The 20,947-nt window shown below is 45.4% G+C and overlaps 1 protein-coding gene across 3 annotated transcripts in view; it reads right to left on the bottom strand.

Annotated features, from left to right (window-relative positions):
- Positions 1 to 18,668, bottom strand: part of CHIC2 (cysteine rich hydrophobic domain 2) — a 93,500-nt gene extending 74,832 nt beyond the window's left edge. For all 3 annotated transcript variants that reach the window (XM_077477483.1, XM_077477482.1, XM_077477485.1), the window contains exon 1: positions 18,408 to 18,668. In XM_077477483.1, the coding sequence (XP_077333609.1) occupies positions 18,408 to 18,529 (122 nt within the window). In that variant the 5' untranslated portion in view covers positions 18,530 to 18,668. The remainder of the gene's footprint in view (positions 1 to 18,407) is intronic.
- Positions 18,669 to 20,947: the final 2,279 nt, after the last annotated feature.

Below are 20,947 nucleotides of genomic sequence, written 5' to 3'. Positions count from 1 at the left end.
ACAAAATATAGTGTTGCGCTACTCAATACACAAAACAAATAAATACTGCAATTCAAAATAAATACCAAATTTGACCTTTCTGATCCTGAAGAAGCCACATGGGTTAGTGGTGTAACGCTTAGTACGTAGCAAAGTCACTTCTGCTCTGGGGGCCATAAACCCGAAAGTTGTGTTTACTCAATGCTGGTGATGTAGTCTAAAATTCCGTGGAGCCAGTAAGATGGGGAGTTAATTTCTGTGGACATGAAGGGAACCTGTTACTACATAGGAGGATTTAATGGGGACCCTGCAACCATATTTTTGCCTTGAGGGCATGTGATGGATAGGGGAGATATTTAAAGTGGTTGTTAACTTCATATAATCCTCTTAGTTTCCTAATATTTGCTCCCGTCCGTTTTTTTTTTAAATATACAACAGGGAGGGAGAGGGAGAGGGAGAGGGAGAGGGAGAGGGAGAGAGAGAGAGACTGCAGATAGCAGCGGTGGGCGCAGGCACATAAACTAACCAGTGTGTCAGGGCTCAGCAGCCATGATATACTGTGGTCAGTTTACAGAGGGGAGGGTAGAAACTGGCAGGATCATCCAGGTTTTTCTGGTGATACAGAGGGCCAAATGACACAGCACAAGCACTGTGCTGTATAACATGCTTTAAAAAAGCAGCAGGATTTATTTTTATTTTTTTGGGTAACAAACACCAAGACCCCTTTCACACCACACCGCCCTTTGCGTCAGCGGTAAAACGCCGCTATTTTTAGCGGTGTTTTACCGCCGGATTTCGGCCGCTAGCGGGGCGTTTTTACCCCCGCTAGCGGCCGCGAAAGGGTTAAAACCGCCGGCAATACGCCACAAAAGCGGTGTTTTGCGGCCGGCATTACAGTGCTGCCCCATTGATTTCAATGGGGAGCAGCGGTGGAGGAGCGGTAAACACACCGCTCCTTCACCGCTCCAAGGAAGCTGCTGGCAGGACTTTTTTCTGACGTCCTGCCAGCGCACCGCTGTAGTGTGAAAGCCCTCGGGGCTTTCACACTACAAACAATGGTGCAGCTTCTTTAGGGCAGATTGCAGGCGCCATTTCTAACGCTATAGCTCCTGCAAAACACCCTGGTGTGAAAGGGGTGTAAGAGAATGCTGTTGAGGCCCATTTAAGGTGAAGCATGGACTTAAGATGGATGGTCACGTTTGAGCACTGTGGCTGTACAGTAAAACCTTGGATTGCAAGCATAATTTATTCCAGAAACATGGTTGTAATCCAAAGCACTTGTATATCAAACTTCCCCATAAGAAATAATGGAAACGCAGATAATTCATTCCACAACCATTTATTCATAAGTCTTTCAGTTTATAGTCCATATAAAAAGATTATTGCAACGTGACAGGTTGTGTAACCATAAAATGTCCATGCACAAATGGCAGCCTCCGTACAAGGGAACTAGAAGCAAAATCCAGCAGGAGCTACAGAGTATAAAAGAGAGGCGCTTCTAAGTGTAGCAATATGGTTAAATTTAATGAAGGTACGGACCGAGCTCCAAGATGGACGCCTGAGCTAAGAGCTCCGCTCGGCCACCGGAGAGAACTATCCTGTCGCAACACTCCATCGGTGACATACCTGCATAAACCTATCCGAGACATAGCGCAGACACCGCTGCATCCACTAAATATGCCCAAAAATAAGAAGAATCCACAGACACCGCGGAAACTCCAGAACTTCTTCGGAGCGTGCCGGATCACACGAGACTTAGCATCCGGAGAAGGCCTTACAACAGCATCAGCTCCGGGCGGCTTCCCTCAGCGGATCCTCCTCGGGGACTGATAGCCTGACGACAAGAAGCCCAGCCAAGCAAAGGCAGAGGATCTCTTCTCCGGACGCAAACCGAGCGGATCGCGACATGGAGGTAAGCAGATCCGCTCCTATAGGCCATGCTCCACATCCGCCGGCCTCCGACCCGCTTGTGGCCTACCCCACCTCCGATCGACCGGTCTCGGATACGGTCCTCAAGGAGATGTTGCTATCCCTCAAAGCCTCAATACAAGCTGACCTCACTGTGGAAGTCGCTAACTGCCATAGAGAAGTTTTGGCCCTGGGCAACCTAGTGGATCAAGTGGAACGCAGCATGGGGGAATGCACTACCTCTTTCAATGCTCTAGTAGAGGCCCACAAGTCCCATGATGAAGAGATAGCATGGCTAAAAAGGTAGCAGACCTCGAGGACCGCTCTAGGAGGTGCAATATTAAGATCAGAGGTGTCCCTGAAGCTGTACCTCCAAACCAATTGCTGCAGTATGTACACACGCTATTCTCCACCATTATCCCTACATTATCTTCTCAAGAACTGACCATTGATGGGATATATAGGATCCCCAAGCCAGCATTCCTTCCTGAAGGCGCCCCTCGGGATGTTTTGCTCAAAATGCATTACTATCATATCAAGGAACAAATTATGACTGCGTTTCGTACACGAGGCAACAACCTCTCTCAATATGCAGAATTGATCCTCCTCCCTGACCTGTCAAGGCATACCCTTCAATTGCGCCAAAACCTGGCGACCATCACGAAGGCCTTGCGCAATCACAATATACCTCACAAGTGGCGTTACCCAGCAAAGTTGTCCATCTCACACGATGGTACCACGCACACCATTGCCCCTTTAGCTGAAGGTATTGCACTCTTGCGACAATGGGGCATACTCCCACAACAAAGCCCTCTGGAACCACCCGCTACACAACTACGCTCCATTCCAGGTGAGTGGCAAGTAGTTTCACGCAGACGGGACCCCAAAAATGTCACTGATGGAAGTACATTATCATATACCGCTAACCAATCAGTTCTCTCCTTGGACACAAGGTCTCTTCATCTTTCCTTGTTCTTACCCCTGACATTTGTCATTTATGCAGCTTTGTCTGCATCTGGATCGCTTTCATGATTCTATTTTTATTATTCTGTATGTTATTGTTTATTTTTGTAGTTACACCTTATGTTTTAATAGCACCGGACCTACACATTATGGACCATCCCCTACTGCATTTCCAGCTACCATGGCAGTACATCTTATACCGACCTCGTGGAGATCAGTTGACCCTGACAACTCTCAGAGGACACTAAGTACGCTTACAAGCTTTCTCCTACCTGAAAAATTACTATTACATTTGTTTCCATTAATGCCAGAGGCCTCAACCACCCTGTTAAACGCCACTCGCTGTGGACCGAAGCCCAGAAACTAAGGGCGGATATCCTGTGTGTGCAGGAAACCCATTTCCAAAAAGACAACCATCCCAAATGCGCACACAAGAATTACCCACATGTGTTCATAGCACCTACTCTGAATAAAAAAAGCGGAGGTGTTCTCCTTGCCGTCCGTGACACGGTCTCCTTCCACCTCAAGAACGCCATTGCAGCCGACAACGGTCGCAACATCATTGTTCAGGGTGATATCAACTCTAAACCTTACACCATTGTATCCATATATGCCCCTAACACCCGACAGGTCAGATTTTTGAACAGACTACTCCGTAAAGTACACTCTATCCAATACGGTAGTCTCATTATTGGTGGCGATTTCAACCTCATTGTCGATCCACAACTTGACACTTCTAATGTCACCCGTAGTAGCAATACCTACCTTAATAAGATCCTACACTCAGAGAAACTGTACGACACGTGGAGATGTACGCATGGCAACGAGAAAGACTTTACCTTCTCCCATAGACATGGTTCTTACTCAAGGATAGACTTATTTTTAACGGATCAATGGACTCTACAAAATGTATCATCCTCCAAGATTTATGACATTACGTGGTCGGACCACGCTGCCATATCACTTTCTATTCATGAGAAGGGTGTCTCCCCCTCTTCACCCATCTGGCGCTGCAATGTTAGATTGCTACAAGACCCCAGTACTAGGGAACTGATCTCTCAAAACCTACAAACATACTTCCAACAAAATGAACACTCAGTAGAGAGTACTTTTACGCTCTGGAAAGCTCATAAAGCGTTTATCAGAGGCATCCTTATCCAGCTAGGCGCTAGAGCTAAAAAGAAATATACAGCAACCATAGACTCCATAACTTCCGATATCCACAACCTAGAAGCCCTTAATAAGTCATCACCCTCCCACCAGCTGACTACTCAACTAACTTCACTTACAGAAAAATTGAGAGATCACTTGGCCCAAAATTATGATTTTTACCTTCGTCGTTTGCAGCTGCGTACCTACACCAGTGCAAATAGAGCAGGCAAATACCTCGCCAATAGGATCAGAGCAATACGCACCAAAACTAGGATTTCCCATTTGATACACCCTACATCCCATCACAAAATCATTAATCCTCAGGACATCGAGAACCACTTTGCAAAATACTACAGTGAGCTTTATAACCTCAATACCGACCCCCACACTACTCAACCCACTGTTCCTAAGATACAGCATTTCCTCAAAGATTTAGATCTCCCTAGGCTCTCCGAAACACAGCTTGAATTGCTGAATTCACCCTTCACAATTCATGAGATAGCATCAGTTATCACCTCACTTCCTCATGGGAAATCCCCCGGTCCTGATGGACTAAACAATGAGTATTTCAAAACATTCTCCACTATTCTCTCCCCATATCTCCAAAAAATTTTCACACAAGCAGCAGACTCAACGTCCTTTCGTTATGAAATGTTAAAAGCCTGCGTGACCACCATACCCAAACCTGGTAAAGATCCCACTACTCCTAGTAATTTTAGACCTATTTCCCTCCTGAACACGGATATAAAGATTTACGCCAAACTTATCGCCCTTAGACTAGCAAAGTCTATGCCATCCTTAAGAGCGACCAGATGGGCTTCATAAGGGGGAGACAAACTTCTGATGCTACAAGACGTATTGTCAATATTGTTCATTATGCTAGTATATCTAAAACTCCTTCTCTGCTGCTCTCCATAGACGCAGAGAAGGCGTTTGATAGGGTAGAATGGTGTTACATGAAAGAAGTCCTCCAGAGATTTGGCTTCCGCGGTCTTATCTCCAACGCAATGTTAGCTTTGTATTCCAGTCCATCTGCCCAAGTCTTGACAGCTGGTATGCTCTCCACAACCTTGCCTATCTCTAATGGCACCCGTCAGGGGTGTCCGCTATCCCCAACTATTTTTAACCTTACGATTGAACCCCTGGCGAAGGCCATTAGATCCCAGGTCAATGTTGCTGGACACGTGTTGGGATCCCGTAACCATGTTATCAACTTATTCGCAGATGCTAACAAACCCATTCCGGTCTCTCCCCTTAGTTCATGAAACTTTGAAAAACTTTGGTGAGATATCGTACTACAAAGTTAATTTCGCTAAATCCTTGATTTTAGATTTAGGAATTGACAAACGTATCAGACTCCAACTTCAAAATACCCTCCCATATAAATGGAAGGATGATAGCATACCCTACTTAGGTATTAGGATCACCAAATCCACGAAAACCCTGGTCTCTACCAACATTAAACCACTGCTTCTAAAGATTGACGAAACGCTTAAATGCATAGCCAAGACTGAATTGTCCTGGATGGGTAGACTGGCAGCGTGTAAGATGTTGGTTCTCCCTCTCATATTGTATACGTTCAGATCCATACCTTTACCTATCCCGACCCATTTCCTTAAGACCTTGTCTACCACTCTGTGGAAATTCTTGTGGAATGGGAAAAAAGCTTGTTGCTCTCCTAGCAACCTGACCCCGCATAGCCGAGTAGGTGGAGTGGGACTAATTGACGTTTCTGATTACTTATGGGCGTCTAGACTAGACCAACTCCAACACTGGTTCAAGACTGTAGATATACCGCTTTGGGTTGAGTTGGAAAAACATATGGCCCCAATACCAGATCTAGTATCACTACTCGTGAGTGATGTCTGGAAGCCTTGGGCTCTCCACTCCATCGCCCCCACCATCCAAGCCTCCTTACAAGCATGGAGGTTCTTCTTACGTCACGCCCATACATCTCCAAACGCCGTGGACTACAAATTTCCACTTAGCCTACTCGAAACTAGAATTCCTATGCTGTCCCTAAGGCAGTTCCCCAAACATGGTATCCATACCATCCAGGACCTACTGTCTAATGGTAAAGCCCTCACCAGCGCACAGATCATAGCTCAATATGATCTTCCCAACAAATACCAATTCGTGTGCATCCAGGTGGCACACTTTCTAAAACACAACCCTCCCCCCACACTAACATTGCCATCCATTGCATGGAACTTCTTCACTCGCGAGCGCCCCACAAGGAAAAGCATCTTGCTTTTCTACTCCCTCCTATAGGATAAGCAGTCCTTTGTAAAGACAAAATCGATTAATAAATGGGAGGCAGACTTAGGGAAAACATTCACGGATGACCAGTGGACGACTGCATTCCGAGAAATCCAAAAAGCCTCACACTCTTAATCACTGGGCAATGACCATTAGAATTATCAATAGATGGCAATACACACCATGTAGACTGGCAAAATTTTCCCCATCCGCCCCAAGTGCATGTTGGAGAAACTGTGGACAACCAGGACACCTACTGCATATGTTTTGGGAGTGCCCCAATCTGGTTAGCTACTGGAACCAAGTGTTTCAACTAATAACATCACTCACGAGTATCAACACTCATCCCAATCCATCCTGCATATAGGTATTGAAAAATTTCCACATGACATGAGGATTGTTATCTCCAACATTCTTCTTTCTGCTAGATCCCTGATATTACAACACTGGAAAACTGCCATGACGGTAAACATCTGACCTGATCAGAAGAGTAAACCAACACCATACTGTAGAGCGTGCACTAGCCATAAATGCACTGAAGTGCAGACTATTTGATACGCAATGGAAAATCTGGACTACCAAATATAAGAAATCTTTGACTTATATCTTAGTCCTGATAAGAACAGTTCTGTGTAGTAACAAGTACTTGCATTGTTTGTGTAACCACCTATTTTCTTCCTCTTTTTTTTCTTTTTTTTTCTCTCCACTCTTCCCTTTCTGAACTGCATCGACTATTGATTACTTTTGTAAAATCAACATGTCATGTAACACCTACCTTTGTATCACCTTTGCAAAACAATAAAAATCTATTGAAAACATAAAAAAATTTAATGAAGGTACAACATTTAGCAACTTACGTGGTTGGATTATTAAAACAGGCACATCTAAGTATGCAGTTATCCGGGGTAAAGCTGTCCACAGACCGTCCTCCACACTGCCGACTCTCACCGATGTCAGTCTGCAATCGTGACCGGGAAGACTACCCTGCAGTAGAGCGGTCTGAAAGCGAGGCTTGACCGCTCGTGGAGTGCAACGTGGAAGGGATGACGATGGTGGTGCAGAGAACGGTCTGTGGACAGCTTTACCATGGATGTCTGCATACTTAGATGTACTTCTTTTAATCATCAACCTTGCTAGATGTTGTACCTTTATTAAATGTAACCATATTGCTACACTTAGAGGCGTCTCTCTTCTCTTTTATACTCAGTTGTTACATGACTATTTGTATATCAAGACATCGCTTGTATATCAATTCAAAATGGATTTCAAAATATTGCTAGTCTTCCAAAACGCTCTCAAACCAAGGTTCTATTAGTATATTAGTTTATCAGTTGGATTACACATATCATATGGGACTTCTTTATTTCTGATTTGTTTACTTTTGACAAATTTTGTATTTATCCTCACATTTGTTTTGAGTATTTATATTGAGTAGCGCAACAGTATATTTTGTACATAATAAACAAATACACAAAACCACCAACAATTTTCACTCTATATTCTATGCTACATTAGGAAAGACTGAAAGGGAACACTGGTTGAGCATTCTATTGCAAATCTATGCGAAAATTCAGGAACATCCGACGACTTGCTTGTTTTTGTTTTGTTTTTTAAGATGTCTGGCATTAACTATTAGTTTATGTAAAAATATGTAGAAATCATTAGCTTGTATGAAACACTAGGCTTTGTTTTTATTACTCTTTTCCACTTAGAGACGAGAAATATTTTGAGAAAACGGTCTGGCTCTAGCAGTGTGCATGGTGAGAAGCTGTTAATGCACGGACAGCAGCTGAAACATTATCTGGAATGTAGCAAAGGACACTTCCAAATTAGCAGACGGGTCCTTTCAAAACACCTCTCAAAACTAAAGAAACAGGAATGATAAGACAATATAGTCAAAAGTCCTAATGATTTATGTAGTTAGATATGATAAAAAAATAAAAAATAAAAACAATTTCTAACCAAAACGAATTATGACACACAATAATTATGCTAATCATTCTAAGCAAAGTACCAGGCTCATTGGGACAGGAGACAGCATGGGCATGCAGTACTTCCCGGCCACTACTAGAGCCCTCCATGCATTCAGGTACAGGGGAGCACATAAAACTCCTTCCCACATCTCACAATTCATCACTCGGTGCCTAAGAGAGCCAATTAAAGCCTGAGCATTGTCATTAGGGAAGTTAAAGCGGAGCTGCACCCTAAAGTGGAACTTCCGCTCAGTGGATTCCGCCCCTCCCCCTCTGGTGCCACAATTGGCACCTTTCAGGGGGGAGTGAGGTGCAGATACCTGTATAATACAGGTATCTGCACCCACTTCCGGGCATAGCTAGCTGCAGAATAGCCACAGATGCGCCCCTCCCCCTTTAGTTCTGGGAAACAGTTCCCAGAACACAGCAGGGACCAGTGAAGACACGCAGCACGACTCGAGCGTGCGCATTAGGGAACTGGGCAGTGAAGCCGCACCGCTTCACTTCCCGATTCCCTGACAGATGATGGCAGCAGGGGCAGCCCAGAGACGAGTGATTGTTTGTCATATGCTGCCATCATCGCAGGCACCCTGGACAGGTAAGTGTCCATTTATTAAAAAAAGTCAGCTGCTGCAGGTTTTGTAGCTGCTGACAAATATATTTATTTTTTACGGTGGAGCTCCACTTTAAAGAAGATCGCCAGGAAAGAAAAAAAAAGTTAAACCACAAAAGATGATCCTGTGCACATAGCACTTGTCCCCATCTCAATTCGTGCAGAGGTTGCTAAGCTGTGGTATCTGATAGCAAGCACCCCCTCACCTACTGTCTAGCTAGCTGAAAACACTGATCAATAGTAACAGAGTTCTGAATGACAGTTCAGGGAGAGATGTGGCATAACAGGCAGTCCAAAAACCTGCCTCCTCCTAAACCAAGACCGAACATTGTTGTGTTGTGCAGTGCCATCTGCTCATCTTTCTGTTTTAGTTTATACTGCAGCTTGCTATTCAGGGAACAGGGAGAGGGGAAAATGATCATATTGTGAATGATTGCAGCTGTAGAAGAGCACCTTTATTTACAAAAATACAGGCTTACAACAGCACAAGCCAGGTACTACATTAGGCTGTTTTAGACAAGTGTAGTAGCTGGTGTGTGCCGTTGTCAGCTTCTGTTTATGTGAATGAAAGCCCCTTTCTACAGTTGCAATCATTCACAACACACGTTGACGGTTTCTACTCTCTCAGATCTTCTGAATAGATCAGGACTATTTTGGGAGAGTTGCCAAAACTGGGACACTTAGGCCCCTTTCACACTGGGGCAGTTTTCAGGCTCTACATCGCTAAAAATAGCGCCTGAAAAAAATGGCCCATTTCACCGGAGTGGAGCGCTAGCAGGACAGTGAAAAAAGTCCTGCTAGCCACATCTTTGGAGAGGTGAAAGGACCGGTGTATTCACCGCTCCTACCCATTGAAATCAATGGGACAGCGCAGCTATACCACCGGCAAAGCGCAGATGCAGCTAGCGGCCGCAGACCGCCGCTAAAACTACGGTAAAGCGCCGCTAAAAATATCACTGCTTTACCACCGACACCGCTCTCGCCACAGTGTGAAAGGGGCCTTAGAATCTGGTGCAGCTGTGCATAGTAGCCAGTTTCTAACTTCAGCTTGTTGAATTAAGCTTTGAAAGTAAGCCCTGGTTCACACACTGATGCGGGTTAGAAATTGTGCGAGTTCAGCTTTAGTTGTGCGAGTTCAAACAGGCAATGCAGACCGACTTCGGGGGCGATTTGACAGACATCTGTGCGGGTTCATGCACAGATGTCTATTCAAATTGTCCCCAAAGCCACAAAAGGCAATACAGAAACTACTCTTGGGAATCGGTGCGGCACTGTAAAGTTGGCCTGGCACTGATTCAGATGGTGCCACTTCCAGCAATAACCCGATTGGGCATGCCAAATGGCTGAGCCAGAATTTGCACACTTCAGTTTACTACCCAGACCAAGTGGCTTGCTATGGGGGCACTCTGTGGTAGGGCGGAGGTCAGGAGCGCTGAGAGGGTACCCGAGAAGAGGTGGATCAGGGCTGCTCTGTGCAAAAACATTGCACAGAGCAGGCAAGTATGTTTTTTTTTTTAATTTATTTTTTTAATTATTAAAAACATACCATAGCCTTCCAATCGCTTTACCACTTGCCACCCGCCAACAGTCGATTTACTGCTAGAGAGTGGCAGCTGCAGGCTCAGCAACATACTTGCATGTCGCTGAACACATGCGCACTTGTGCGCCGCCTGGATTGATCACTTTTCAAATATAAAAAAAAAAAAAAAAATCATAGTTTGTAAACGAACTTTCACACAAATTAAATTTAAAAACGTCATCTTTTTTCGTTTATCCACATCCCAACACACCCCATAGGAGATTTACTGCAAGAGTGGCCATTCTTCCGCCTAGGAGGCGTGGGTACTTGCTGCTTCTGCTGTGATTAGTCACTGCAGATGCCAGCCAGTGGATGTCCGCCATCACCCACTGATTGGCGAGGAAAGATATAGAACGGAGCTCCGTTTATGCAAAGCAGGGAAAGAAAATCCATCACATCCCTTAGTAAAAACACCACACATAGTACGCAGAAACATTAGTTAGGCACACATTTAACCCTTTGATCGCCCCGTTAAACCTTTTCCAGCCAGTGTAATTAGTACTTGAACACTTATTTAAATCAAGAAAAAAAAAAAAAAAAAATCAGCGCTCACATATATCATACAAAAATTATTGCAAGCTGAACACCTAAAATGGCAATACAAAAAACACCTTAACACAATAATACAAATGGTGCAGCGCAAAATACAAAAGTCCACATATATTGGGCATATATGACAGCAGAAGAGCATGTAGAGAGGAGACACCATGTGGGAAGATAGCTGTTTGCTTGTATGTGACCCTCCTTCCACCAGTAGGAATAAACTCTTACCAACTCTGATGGACCTCTGAAATCTCAGATGGTCAAATGCGCAGGAGGCCTTATTGCTTGATTTCCACGTATGGATGAGGCAATTTTCAAGATCGCTTGATCAGGTGCGGCCAACTCCAAATAAAAGCCCAACAAATTCACTCCAGATATGGATGGGCAGGTGCGTATGAACAGGAAAAATCCAGGAAAGACTCTTTTTAAGCTCGCTAAGAGGTCATGGTGAGAGCATCAGAGTTGGTAAGAGTTTATTCCTACTGGTGGAAAGAGGGTCACATACAAGCAAACAGCTATCTTCCCACATGGTGTCTCCTCTCTACATGCTCTTCTGTTGTCATATGACCAATATATGTAGTACTTGAACACTGATCACTGTATTAGGGTCACTGGTTCCCACACTGTCAGTGTTCAATTTTCTGCCGCTGACCGCAGTTGCCAGAATAAAAAAGTTCCAGTATGTATCCCATAGTTTGTAAAAAGCTTTAACTTTTCCCCAGACCAATCAATATACCACCAAAAGAAAGCCATTTGGGGGGGGAGAACATGTAAAAGTAAATCTTCCAGAGGTCAAGTAGTTAAAAAAAATAAAACTGCCAAGTGGTGACTAAAAAAAAAAAAAAAAAAAAAAAAAAAAAAACACACCACCAAAAGCTCCACTTGTTTGAAAAAAATTATATTAAATTTAAATTTGGGTACAGTGTTGCAGGACCGAGCAAATGGCAGTTAAAGGAGCACAGTGCTAAATAGCAAAAAAATGCCCTGGTCATGAAGGGAATAAAACAAACCCTCGAGGTCAAGTGGTTAATGTAGCCCCCAATTCAGTTCCCCTCTGCAAAAACATCCTGAAGAGAAGGTATAATTACACAGGGTCCTTGAGTGGGGACGCAGTTTCTGTAAAAAGATTTTATTGTAACAAACACCATTTTTTTCTGAAACTTCATCGGGATTGTGTTATATAGGCAGTTCAGATGAAAGTAGTGCTTAGCTGAGTTTTTAATGGCCGTGTCTGAACAACATCAATATTTTAATGCAACATTCCCTCATTAATGACAACTGTAGTAATTACAGTCTATTTGCAGTGACTCACTTCATTTCAGTACTACAGAGATGGCAACTTCCAGTAATGCACATTCCACCTAGGAGCTCCTATCAGCCAGCAAATAATAAAACAAACTCCCGTATGCTTTTGGATGCTCTTGTAATGAATCACAATTTGATGAGCAAGCATTACAGATACTCATCCATTCATTTTCAAATAGTTTTATCAAAGTTTTTTAAAGCGGTGTTCCACCCAAAAGGTGGAACTTCCGCTTTAAGCACTCGCTGCCCCCTTAAATGCAACATTTTTTTTTGGGGGGGGGGCCCCCCCAAGTTGTGCAAGGGACTTCCTGTCCCACTTCCTGCTTCCGATTTCCTAGGTGACTCCTCCTCTTTGTAATCTTCTGCTACATGCCACGCAAACTGTCACAGCTAGGTGCCCACAGTTTCTCTGGTGGTGCAGCGAAGGGGCGAGGCTTTGGGCAGCAGCATTGCTGGAGCGTGGTACAGGTGAGTGTGCGTTTATTAAAAGTTAGCAGCTATACTTTTTGTAGCTGCTGACTTTTAATAAACTGAAAAAAGCCTGGAACTTTGTTTTAAACAAATGACTGTGAGCCAACCTGGGTGGAGGACATCTTCATAACAGGTTGTCATGTGACTGAAGTAAACGTTGGTCTATTTCTCCAAGAGAAAAATCAATAGCAAATAACACATTTTGTGTGTCAAATTATGCAAACTATCAGATCAGAGACATAGCCTATAAATAATGTATCAGAGTCAGGATGAAAACAATCAATATTCCCGCCAAGACTACCACCACCCCTCGCAAATCCTGTGAAACAAACCAATATGATGGACAGCACAGACATGTATGGTGAACCAGAACACATGCAAGGTGGGGGAAGAGGGAATTACACAAGGTTGTGAGCTGAAGCAACCCTGGCACTAGTTCAAGATGTAAAAAGAAAACCGAATACAGAATCTATTTACAAAAACTTACAGAAAAGTGTCTGCAGTGTGCACCTAAGGGCCCTTTTCACACAGGCAGACTGATCAGGAGCGCCTATCAGTTTTGCAGGTGGACCCGATCTCCAGTCTTCTCTATGGAGTGGCGGGTGTCAATAGACGTGTTCGTTGACACTCGCCAACAACCGATCCTGTCCACTAAAAACAAACAGAGGGATGGGGATCCATTCCCCATTACATTGGCAGATCAGATGGCAGTTTACATCTGTCTGTCAATAGAGGACAGTGGACTGCGTCCACGCTGCATAAGCGGACAAGGACCAGCCATCCGCCTGCTCAGTGGTGCAGATTCCCAACTCAGCAGACGAACTCTGTGTGCAAGTGGCTAATAAGTTATTGCTATTTGTCTTTGGCTATAATTATTTTTATAAACCTGTAGAAGTCATCAAGAATGCAAGCTGAGCAACCAGTCCAGACCTCACTTTGCCTGGTCATAGACTTCAGCTATTTCAGCGTCTGGTTCAGCCACCAGCAGGACAAGTGGGCGGGACCCAGCAGCTATCAAACACCAGCCAATGATTGGGCTGCTTAAGAAAAGGGGCGGGGCCACAGACACGTAGCGGCCCGCCAGTGTTTGATAGCTGCTGGATCCCGCCCACCCCAACATCATCCACTCTCAGTTGCTTGTCAGTTTCACACACTCAACAGCTTTGGCAAGCATCAAGCGCCGCTGGGTGTGGAGAGTGTGGAGAAGAGAGAAGGGTGGCGGTCAGTGTTAGTGCACTGCATGTCTGGGGCATCGATAGCGAGCGGGCTGGTGGCAGCCTAGGCGCCAGGGAGCGATGGCGACCTGATGCCTGGGGTTTTGTCAAGCCTTGGTTGAAGAAAGGAACAGCATTATCCGTGCCGTTCCTTCCAAGTCCAGTGCCATAAATGGCGGCTCCTGTGTGCATGCATGGGAGCGAAGTCATTGCAGCTCTGGCCACTCACACAGCCGGTGTCTGCGAACCTGGAAGGTAGGCTGGGTGAAGATGGAAGCACCTTCAGTGGTGACAGCACGCCACTGGAAGGCTTCACGTTCAGGCAAGTCTCACATAATGTGCTAGTATGAGATACATACTAGCACATTAGGACATTACCTTGCAAAAAAAACAAAACAAACACACAGCACTTTACTACGGCTTTAACGCATATCCTAATTCACATAGTTTTTCTAAACCAGAGTATTACCCTGCATTGCAAAATGCTGCACAACTTATACAGAGTGAACGAGTCCTAAATCTATCAACTAGAATGTATCTGATGAAGATCACAGCAGCTTTCATAGAGAACAGTCGAATTTCAAACTAACTTACCTTCCAAGTAACTGTTTTTACATTATAGAAGGAAAATGTAAGTTGGTTCTTCATCGGTTAAACCACCGGCCTGCTTTTACCAATAAGATGGACAACGTACTTCTGATTCTGCACGATATGCCAATAGGGAAGTAACGTTTACACTAACATAAGCTTTTTAAAATGTTTTTTTTCACAAAATTGCATGCAATATATGTTCATTTTAAGCTAGCCATAAACGCCTTGATTTTCTATTGGTTGCCCATCTATACTGAGCAGCATGGTTGGCGGAATCTCCACTGCCAGCTATTGTGGCACCCACAGCTCCAGCCGATATCAACTCTGAGATTTACTAGTTTGTAGATAAGAGGATGCTGCCTGTGCAGCTTGAGAGTTGAGGGTGATAAAAACAAGACTTAACCATGCATTTTACTGTCCCCAATCACAAGTGTAAACAGTGGGATGGACTTCACAGGTTTAGAATCCTGCTACACTGCCTGTCAACATTTATGGTTGACTGAAATACACTGTGGTGGCTGGATGGTTCTGAAATGATACGCAGTAGTACTCGCCTTAGGAGCCCTATGCATTCAGGAACAAAATGCACACCCCCCCCCCCCCCCCCCCCCAAATAAGGGCGATTCAATGGGCCACTTGGCATGTCACAACAGTCATCAGTTCTCTTCTGCTCATGGACCTCTGAGATTTGAGTGATTAGCAGTCTTTGAGCCAGCATGGGACCGATGCTGCATCCACCTAGGCAAGCATGAATTTTGAAAAAAAGAAGAAAGAAAAAAAGAAAAAAACAAACACACTACACATACCTCTCAATATTTTGGAGGTAATAATGACAGGAGTAGTTGATCCAGACAATATCTAGTTGCCTCCTGGGGGGGGAGATCAGGAAAAGTGTATTCCCCCACTGATGCAAACTGTATCATGGTTTATATTCGGGTTTTTTTTTTGCCTTCCTCTGGATCAGTTGTGTGTATAGGTTTGTGTATATGGAGGTTTTCCATTTGCGTTTTTCTATTTTTATTGGTTAAACTAGATGAACTAGTATATTTTTTCATCCCGACTATGCATGTACCATAACTGGAACTCAGGTGCCTGCCTACCACGCTCTCCAACTTACACTCAAGTACCAGCAATGCTCTCTGACAACTTATACTGCAGGTAGAAAGTGCAGAGTCTGCCAGCATCCCATCAGAACTTTTTTTTTTTTTTAACTTAAAGAGGGAGTCCACCTAAAAAAAAAAAAATAAAAAAAAAATAAAAAATATTAAAAGTCAGCAGCTACAAATACTGCAGCTGCTGACTTTTAATAAATGGACACTTACTTGTCCCAGGGTCCAACGATGTCAGCAGCTGACTCAGCTGCTGCCACCATTCTCATTGAGGGAATCAGGAAGTGAAGCGTTGCGTCTTCACTTCCAGTCTCACTAGTGCGCATGCGCGAGTCACGATGCGCATCGTAAGTGGTTCCCGATATCTCCTGGGAAACGCACAGGTCCCAGGAGATAGCAGGGGGGGGGGGGGGGGGGGGGGCTGGGAGGGGGGGGGGGAAGGGGTGTGACCCATTTCCGGAAGTGGGTGCAGATACCGGTATTATACAGGTATCTGCACCCCCTCCCCTCTGAAAGGTGCCAATTGTGGCACTGAAGGGCGGGGGGGGGGGGGGGGGGGGGGGGGGGGATCAAATGAGCAGAAGTTCCACTTTTCGGTGGAACTCAGCTTTAATATCAAAGTTAGATTGGCAGCATCTGACAGACTTTCAATCAGTTGACTTTGCCCTGACTAAGATAAGGTCATTAGTCTGCTGCAGGCAGGAGGTGTTTCCTCAGGGCCTGTTCACACACCATTTTAGGGTATCAAGGATGGAAAAGGACCTGGGAGTCCTAGTAAATGATAGTCTCAGCAGTGGCATGCAATGCCAAGCTGCTGCTAACAAGGTTTAACCTTAAACTGCATAGAGGGTTCTTTACAGTAAGAGTGGCAAGGATGTGGAATTCCCTTCCACAGGTGGTGGTCTCAGCGGGGATCATCAATAGTTTAAAAAAAAAAAAAAAACTATTAGATAAGCACCTGAACGACCACAACATACAGAGAGATATACAATGTAATACCGACATATAATCACACACATAGGTTGCACTTTCGTCTTTTTTCAACCTCATCTACTATGAATGTGGTGCATTTCCTATCCAAATCACATGGGGTTTCCCACACCATTCCTGTGAGAACCCAGTATATAAAGACAAGGAAGTGCCATCTAAGTGCAGCAATGAGCAAACAGTTTATTTTAAAAATGGTTATAAGAACTCACGTTAAAAGTACATATCTTGCATGTCAAATCCAAATCATAGTGCCCCCGTCCCACAGGGCCCACCAAGGATGGAAAACCACAACTGCTTGCAGTGATCACAAGGCTGTAGGAAGTTCCAGGACCCCTGTAAACCAGCTTGCAGCGCACACGTAGGTATGGGGCAGAAGTGACATCAGCTTGGGGGGGGGGACAGCTGCAGTAAGAGGCTTCGCACTTGGAGCTTACAAGCTCCTTCTACAGGTCTATACATCGCCTCCAGCACTGTGAGCATGACAATCGGCTGCGGTTTTCCATCATGGTGGGTCCCGCAGAACGGGGCACTATGACCATGCAGATTTGGATTTGATATGTACTTTTAACATGTTGTTAGAATATTTTTTTAATAAATGGGTTGTCCATTGCTGCTTCCCCGTCTTTCTATACTGCTATATTATAGAGCTGGCTTCTGCCTCTGTGCATAGCGCGCCCCCCCACCCCCCGGGGGCTGAACTTTATGGGCTATTATTAGACTTTTTAGGACTGTTTCAGGGGCTGCTCTCCTTGTGTGATAATAACTCCCATTATCCTGTGTGAACCAGGCTTCTCATAGTGACTGCAGCCTGGGTCCACACTGATGCAGTGCAGGAAAACACATGTGATTTGGACTGGAATCCCACCAGCTACCTGTCCAAATCACATGCGATTCGAGTCCATTCATTTTGTATGGGCACAAATCGCACAGCATCGGTAACTGGTACCAGCGAGTCCTTGAGCACAAGTTTCAGTACTCGCTGTTAAAAAAAAAAAAAAGAAGAGGTATTGGTGAACCCCTAGCGGGAACACTTGTTCCTGGTATGCACAATTGTGAATGGGGCCTAAATGGCATCTTGTGCTGCTCTGCCTCCCCCCAGTATGTTGTAAGGAAAAAAAAAAAAAGACATATGCAGCCCTTCTGCTTTTCTCACCTAGGCCAGACGTTTCTCTCACCCCCTGTATGTGTGAAGATGTACTGCATGGCTCAGGACCTGAGACAGCAGAGAGCCCTGTGGCACATCTATGCATGCGGCGGCTTCCTGGCCCACCTGTGCATGTTTGTTTGAGGTTCCCCCCGCATGTGCAACGACTGGCATCAAAGGAGCCCAAAACCTTCCCTGCCTTAGTGCATGCACACAGACCCCAACTGGGCTCTGCCAGGACGCGAAGGCTGGGCTTAACCCACGGGCACACTCACAAGAACAGTCGCCCAGGGGGGGGCTGAAGTTCCGCTATAATATTTAGAAACGTGCGATGAAAGCTCTTCGATCACAGTGCTGCCAAGAGTCAGTAGGAAGTATCACACAACTCAGAGGGGCAACTTACTCTGAATCTGCTGCATGGCAACCAATCAGATTCTCTCTTTCATTTTCAAAGCTTAGCTGAATAAGCTGAAGGTAAAAGCTGATTGGTTGTCAGGCACAGTTGCCCGTGATAAATAGCACCCCCATCACTTTCTATACAACGTACACACAAACATAGCAAGACTATCCCCCCGCTCCTGTTATCAGACACCCCCTCTTCCCTGCCGCCTTACACTGTGACGTGCCCGCATCCTCGGACCACCACTGGGTCAGGAGAATACTTGAGAAGCTGCTCCTCCAGGGCTCGCTCTTCATCTTCTTCCTCCTCTTCATAAATCTCATCAAAGTCCGCCATTCTCGCTCCTCTCCTCCGCCGGGCGCACACCAGGAAGCGCTGCAGCCACCTTCCCCCCCTCCTCTTCCCGGCTGCTGCAATCACCAGGAAGCTAAGGCCGCCATACCCGGCCGCTGCGCCCTGACGTCACGACGTACCGTACGTCCCAAATCCGGGCGCTACTGGTGCCGCAATAGGCTATTTTTTTGTTTGCTTTCTAAACTTTATTGTTCCACTTACAACCGAACTTGTGTTTCTGTATGATTTCAGGACGTAGGGAATGTCTGAGGACAGAGAGACCATTGTCTTTACCTCAATATATTCTCACCAGTGTGTAGAGAGAAAAAGCAGCATGTTTTTATTTTACAAGCATGTTTCTAGAATGTGGGATAGAGTTGGGGACAGATTCAGTGGGTGAATGGTGCTTAGGGAGGGGAGAGGACTTGTGCTAGTGCAGGTAATACTCTCCCCAGTTTACCTTTTCAACAAAAATATGCGAAACCCAGCACTGCGCACTCATCCTCACAAATCCTCTCCCACCTTCTAACATGGGATCTTCTCCATCCCAAATCCTCTTAGCCCCCTTGCACCACAAATCCCCCCTGTATTCCCCCTCTCAGCAATAATCCTCTGCTCCACATACCCCCTTCCAGCACAAATCCCCCCTCTCAGCACAAACATTCCCCCAATCCCCCCTCCCAGCAAAAATGGCACAAATCACCCCCCCCCCCCGCACAGTTACCCCCCTCTTGGCACAAATCCTCCACCACGCCCTCCCAGTACAGATACCTCTCTCAGCACAAATCATCCCCCACATCCTCCCCCCTCTCAGCACAGATGCCCTCTTTGCACAAATCATCCCCCACACCCCCCCCCCCCCCCCCAGCACAGCTACCTCTCTTGGCACAAATCATCCCCCACATCATCTCCCCCTCCCAGCACAGATACCCCTCTCAGCACAAATCATCATCCTCCCTCCCAGCACAGATACCCCTCTCGGCACGAATCATCCCCCACACCATCCCCCCTCCTAACACAGATACCCCTGGCAACCTTTCTTGAGCCACGTTACAAGGGTAAGGTTGCAGAACTTATCCAGCTTTTGCAGAGGGAGCAGAGGATGAAACATCTTCGGGGGGCCTTGCAGAAAGGTTTGTGCAATGCCTTTCCATATCCTGGGAGGTCATAATTTCCTGGTGTTGGACAACGTGTTGCTGAGGGTTCGTGCAGTCACAGAAAGGGGTGGAGAAGGTGGCCGGCTGACTGATGCCTTCAGACAATTCTTCAGTCCTCAGCACCCAGGTCTGATCGGTTCCAGCAACCATTGCCAGCGTCTGAATTACATGGTGCGGGAATATATAGGGGCAAGATCAGACTTGGAGACCTTTCCAACAGAGCATCCACTGGGTTACTGGGTCTTGAGGATGGACCACTGGCCAGAGCTTGCTCAATATGCAATTGAGCTACTGGCCTGTTCTGCATCCAGCGTTCTTTCTGAATGCACATTCAGTGCTGCTGGAGGCTTTGTAACCGATCACAGAGTGCGCCTGTCCACAGACTCTGTTGATCGGCTCACATTCATAAAAATGAATCAGTCTTGGATCACCAACTACCAATCACCTGATGCTGATGTAACCGATTGATTTTCTATGGATGTGGGATCCCTTGAAGACTGCATATGCTGAGTGACTATTCTGTTCCTCCTCAAGCTTAATAATGATAGCTTCTAGGAATATTTTCAGTTCAGGGCACCACCACCACTGTCTAAGGCCCAATTTTTTTTGCCCCAGTTTAACAGGGGCATGTAATTAAAATTTTTGATCTAATATTTCACAGCAGGGCCTGTTCCTGCACTCAACAAAAGCATCTGTGAGGCTTTACAGTGTTGTGCCACCACTGCCTAAGACCCAATTTTTATGCCCCTGTTTAACAGGGGCACGCAATTACAATTTTTGATCTAATATTTCACAGCAGGATCTGTTCCTGCGCTTAACAAAAGTATCTGTGAGGCTTTACAGTGTTGTGCCACCACCACCACCGCCTAAGGCCCAATTTCTGCTGCCCCTGTTTAACAGGGGTGCGTACTTACAATTCTTGATATAATATTTCACAGCAGGGCCCGTTCCCGCGCCCACCAAGAGTAACTGTGAGAGCTAAGACAGACATCAAAGGATACACTAAAGGTTCCAGTGAATTAAAAGTAAGCCTCTATGTGGACAACGTCCTCCTCTTACTAACAGATCCTCTCATCTCCCTACCAAATCTGACCAAAATACTAGACATTTTTCATGACCTGACTGGCTTGAGTATAAACCTGTCTAAATACTCAGCCCTACCCATCAATATCCCACCAGCCTTAATAACAACAGTCAAAGACAAATTTCCATTCAATTGGTAAATATCCCAAATTTATGGATTTATTATCTGTCAGCCAGATTC

This window comes from Lithobates pipiens, unplaced genomic scaffold (assembly GCF_037356315.1).
Source record: "Lithobates pipiens isolate NorthernLeopardFrog02 unplaced genomic scaffold, aLitPip1_a1.2 Scaffold_13, whole genome shotgun sequence".
NCBI lineage: Eukaryota > Metazoa > Chordata > Amphibia > Anura > Ranidae > Lithobates > Lithobates pipiens.
The sequence above is the reverse complement of the archived record's forward strand: the minus strand, read 5'-3'. Positions and strand labels throughout refer to the sequence as shown.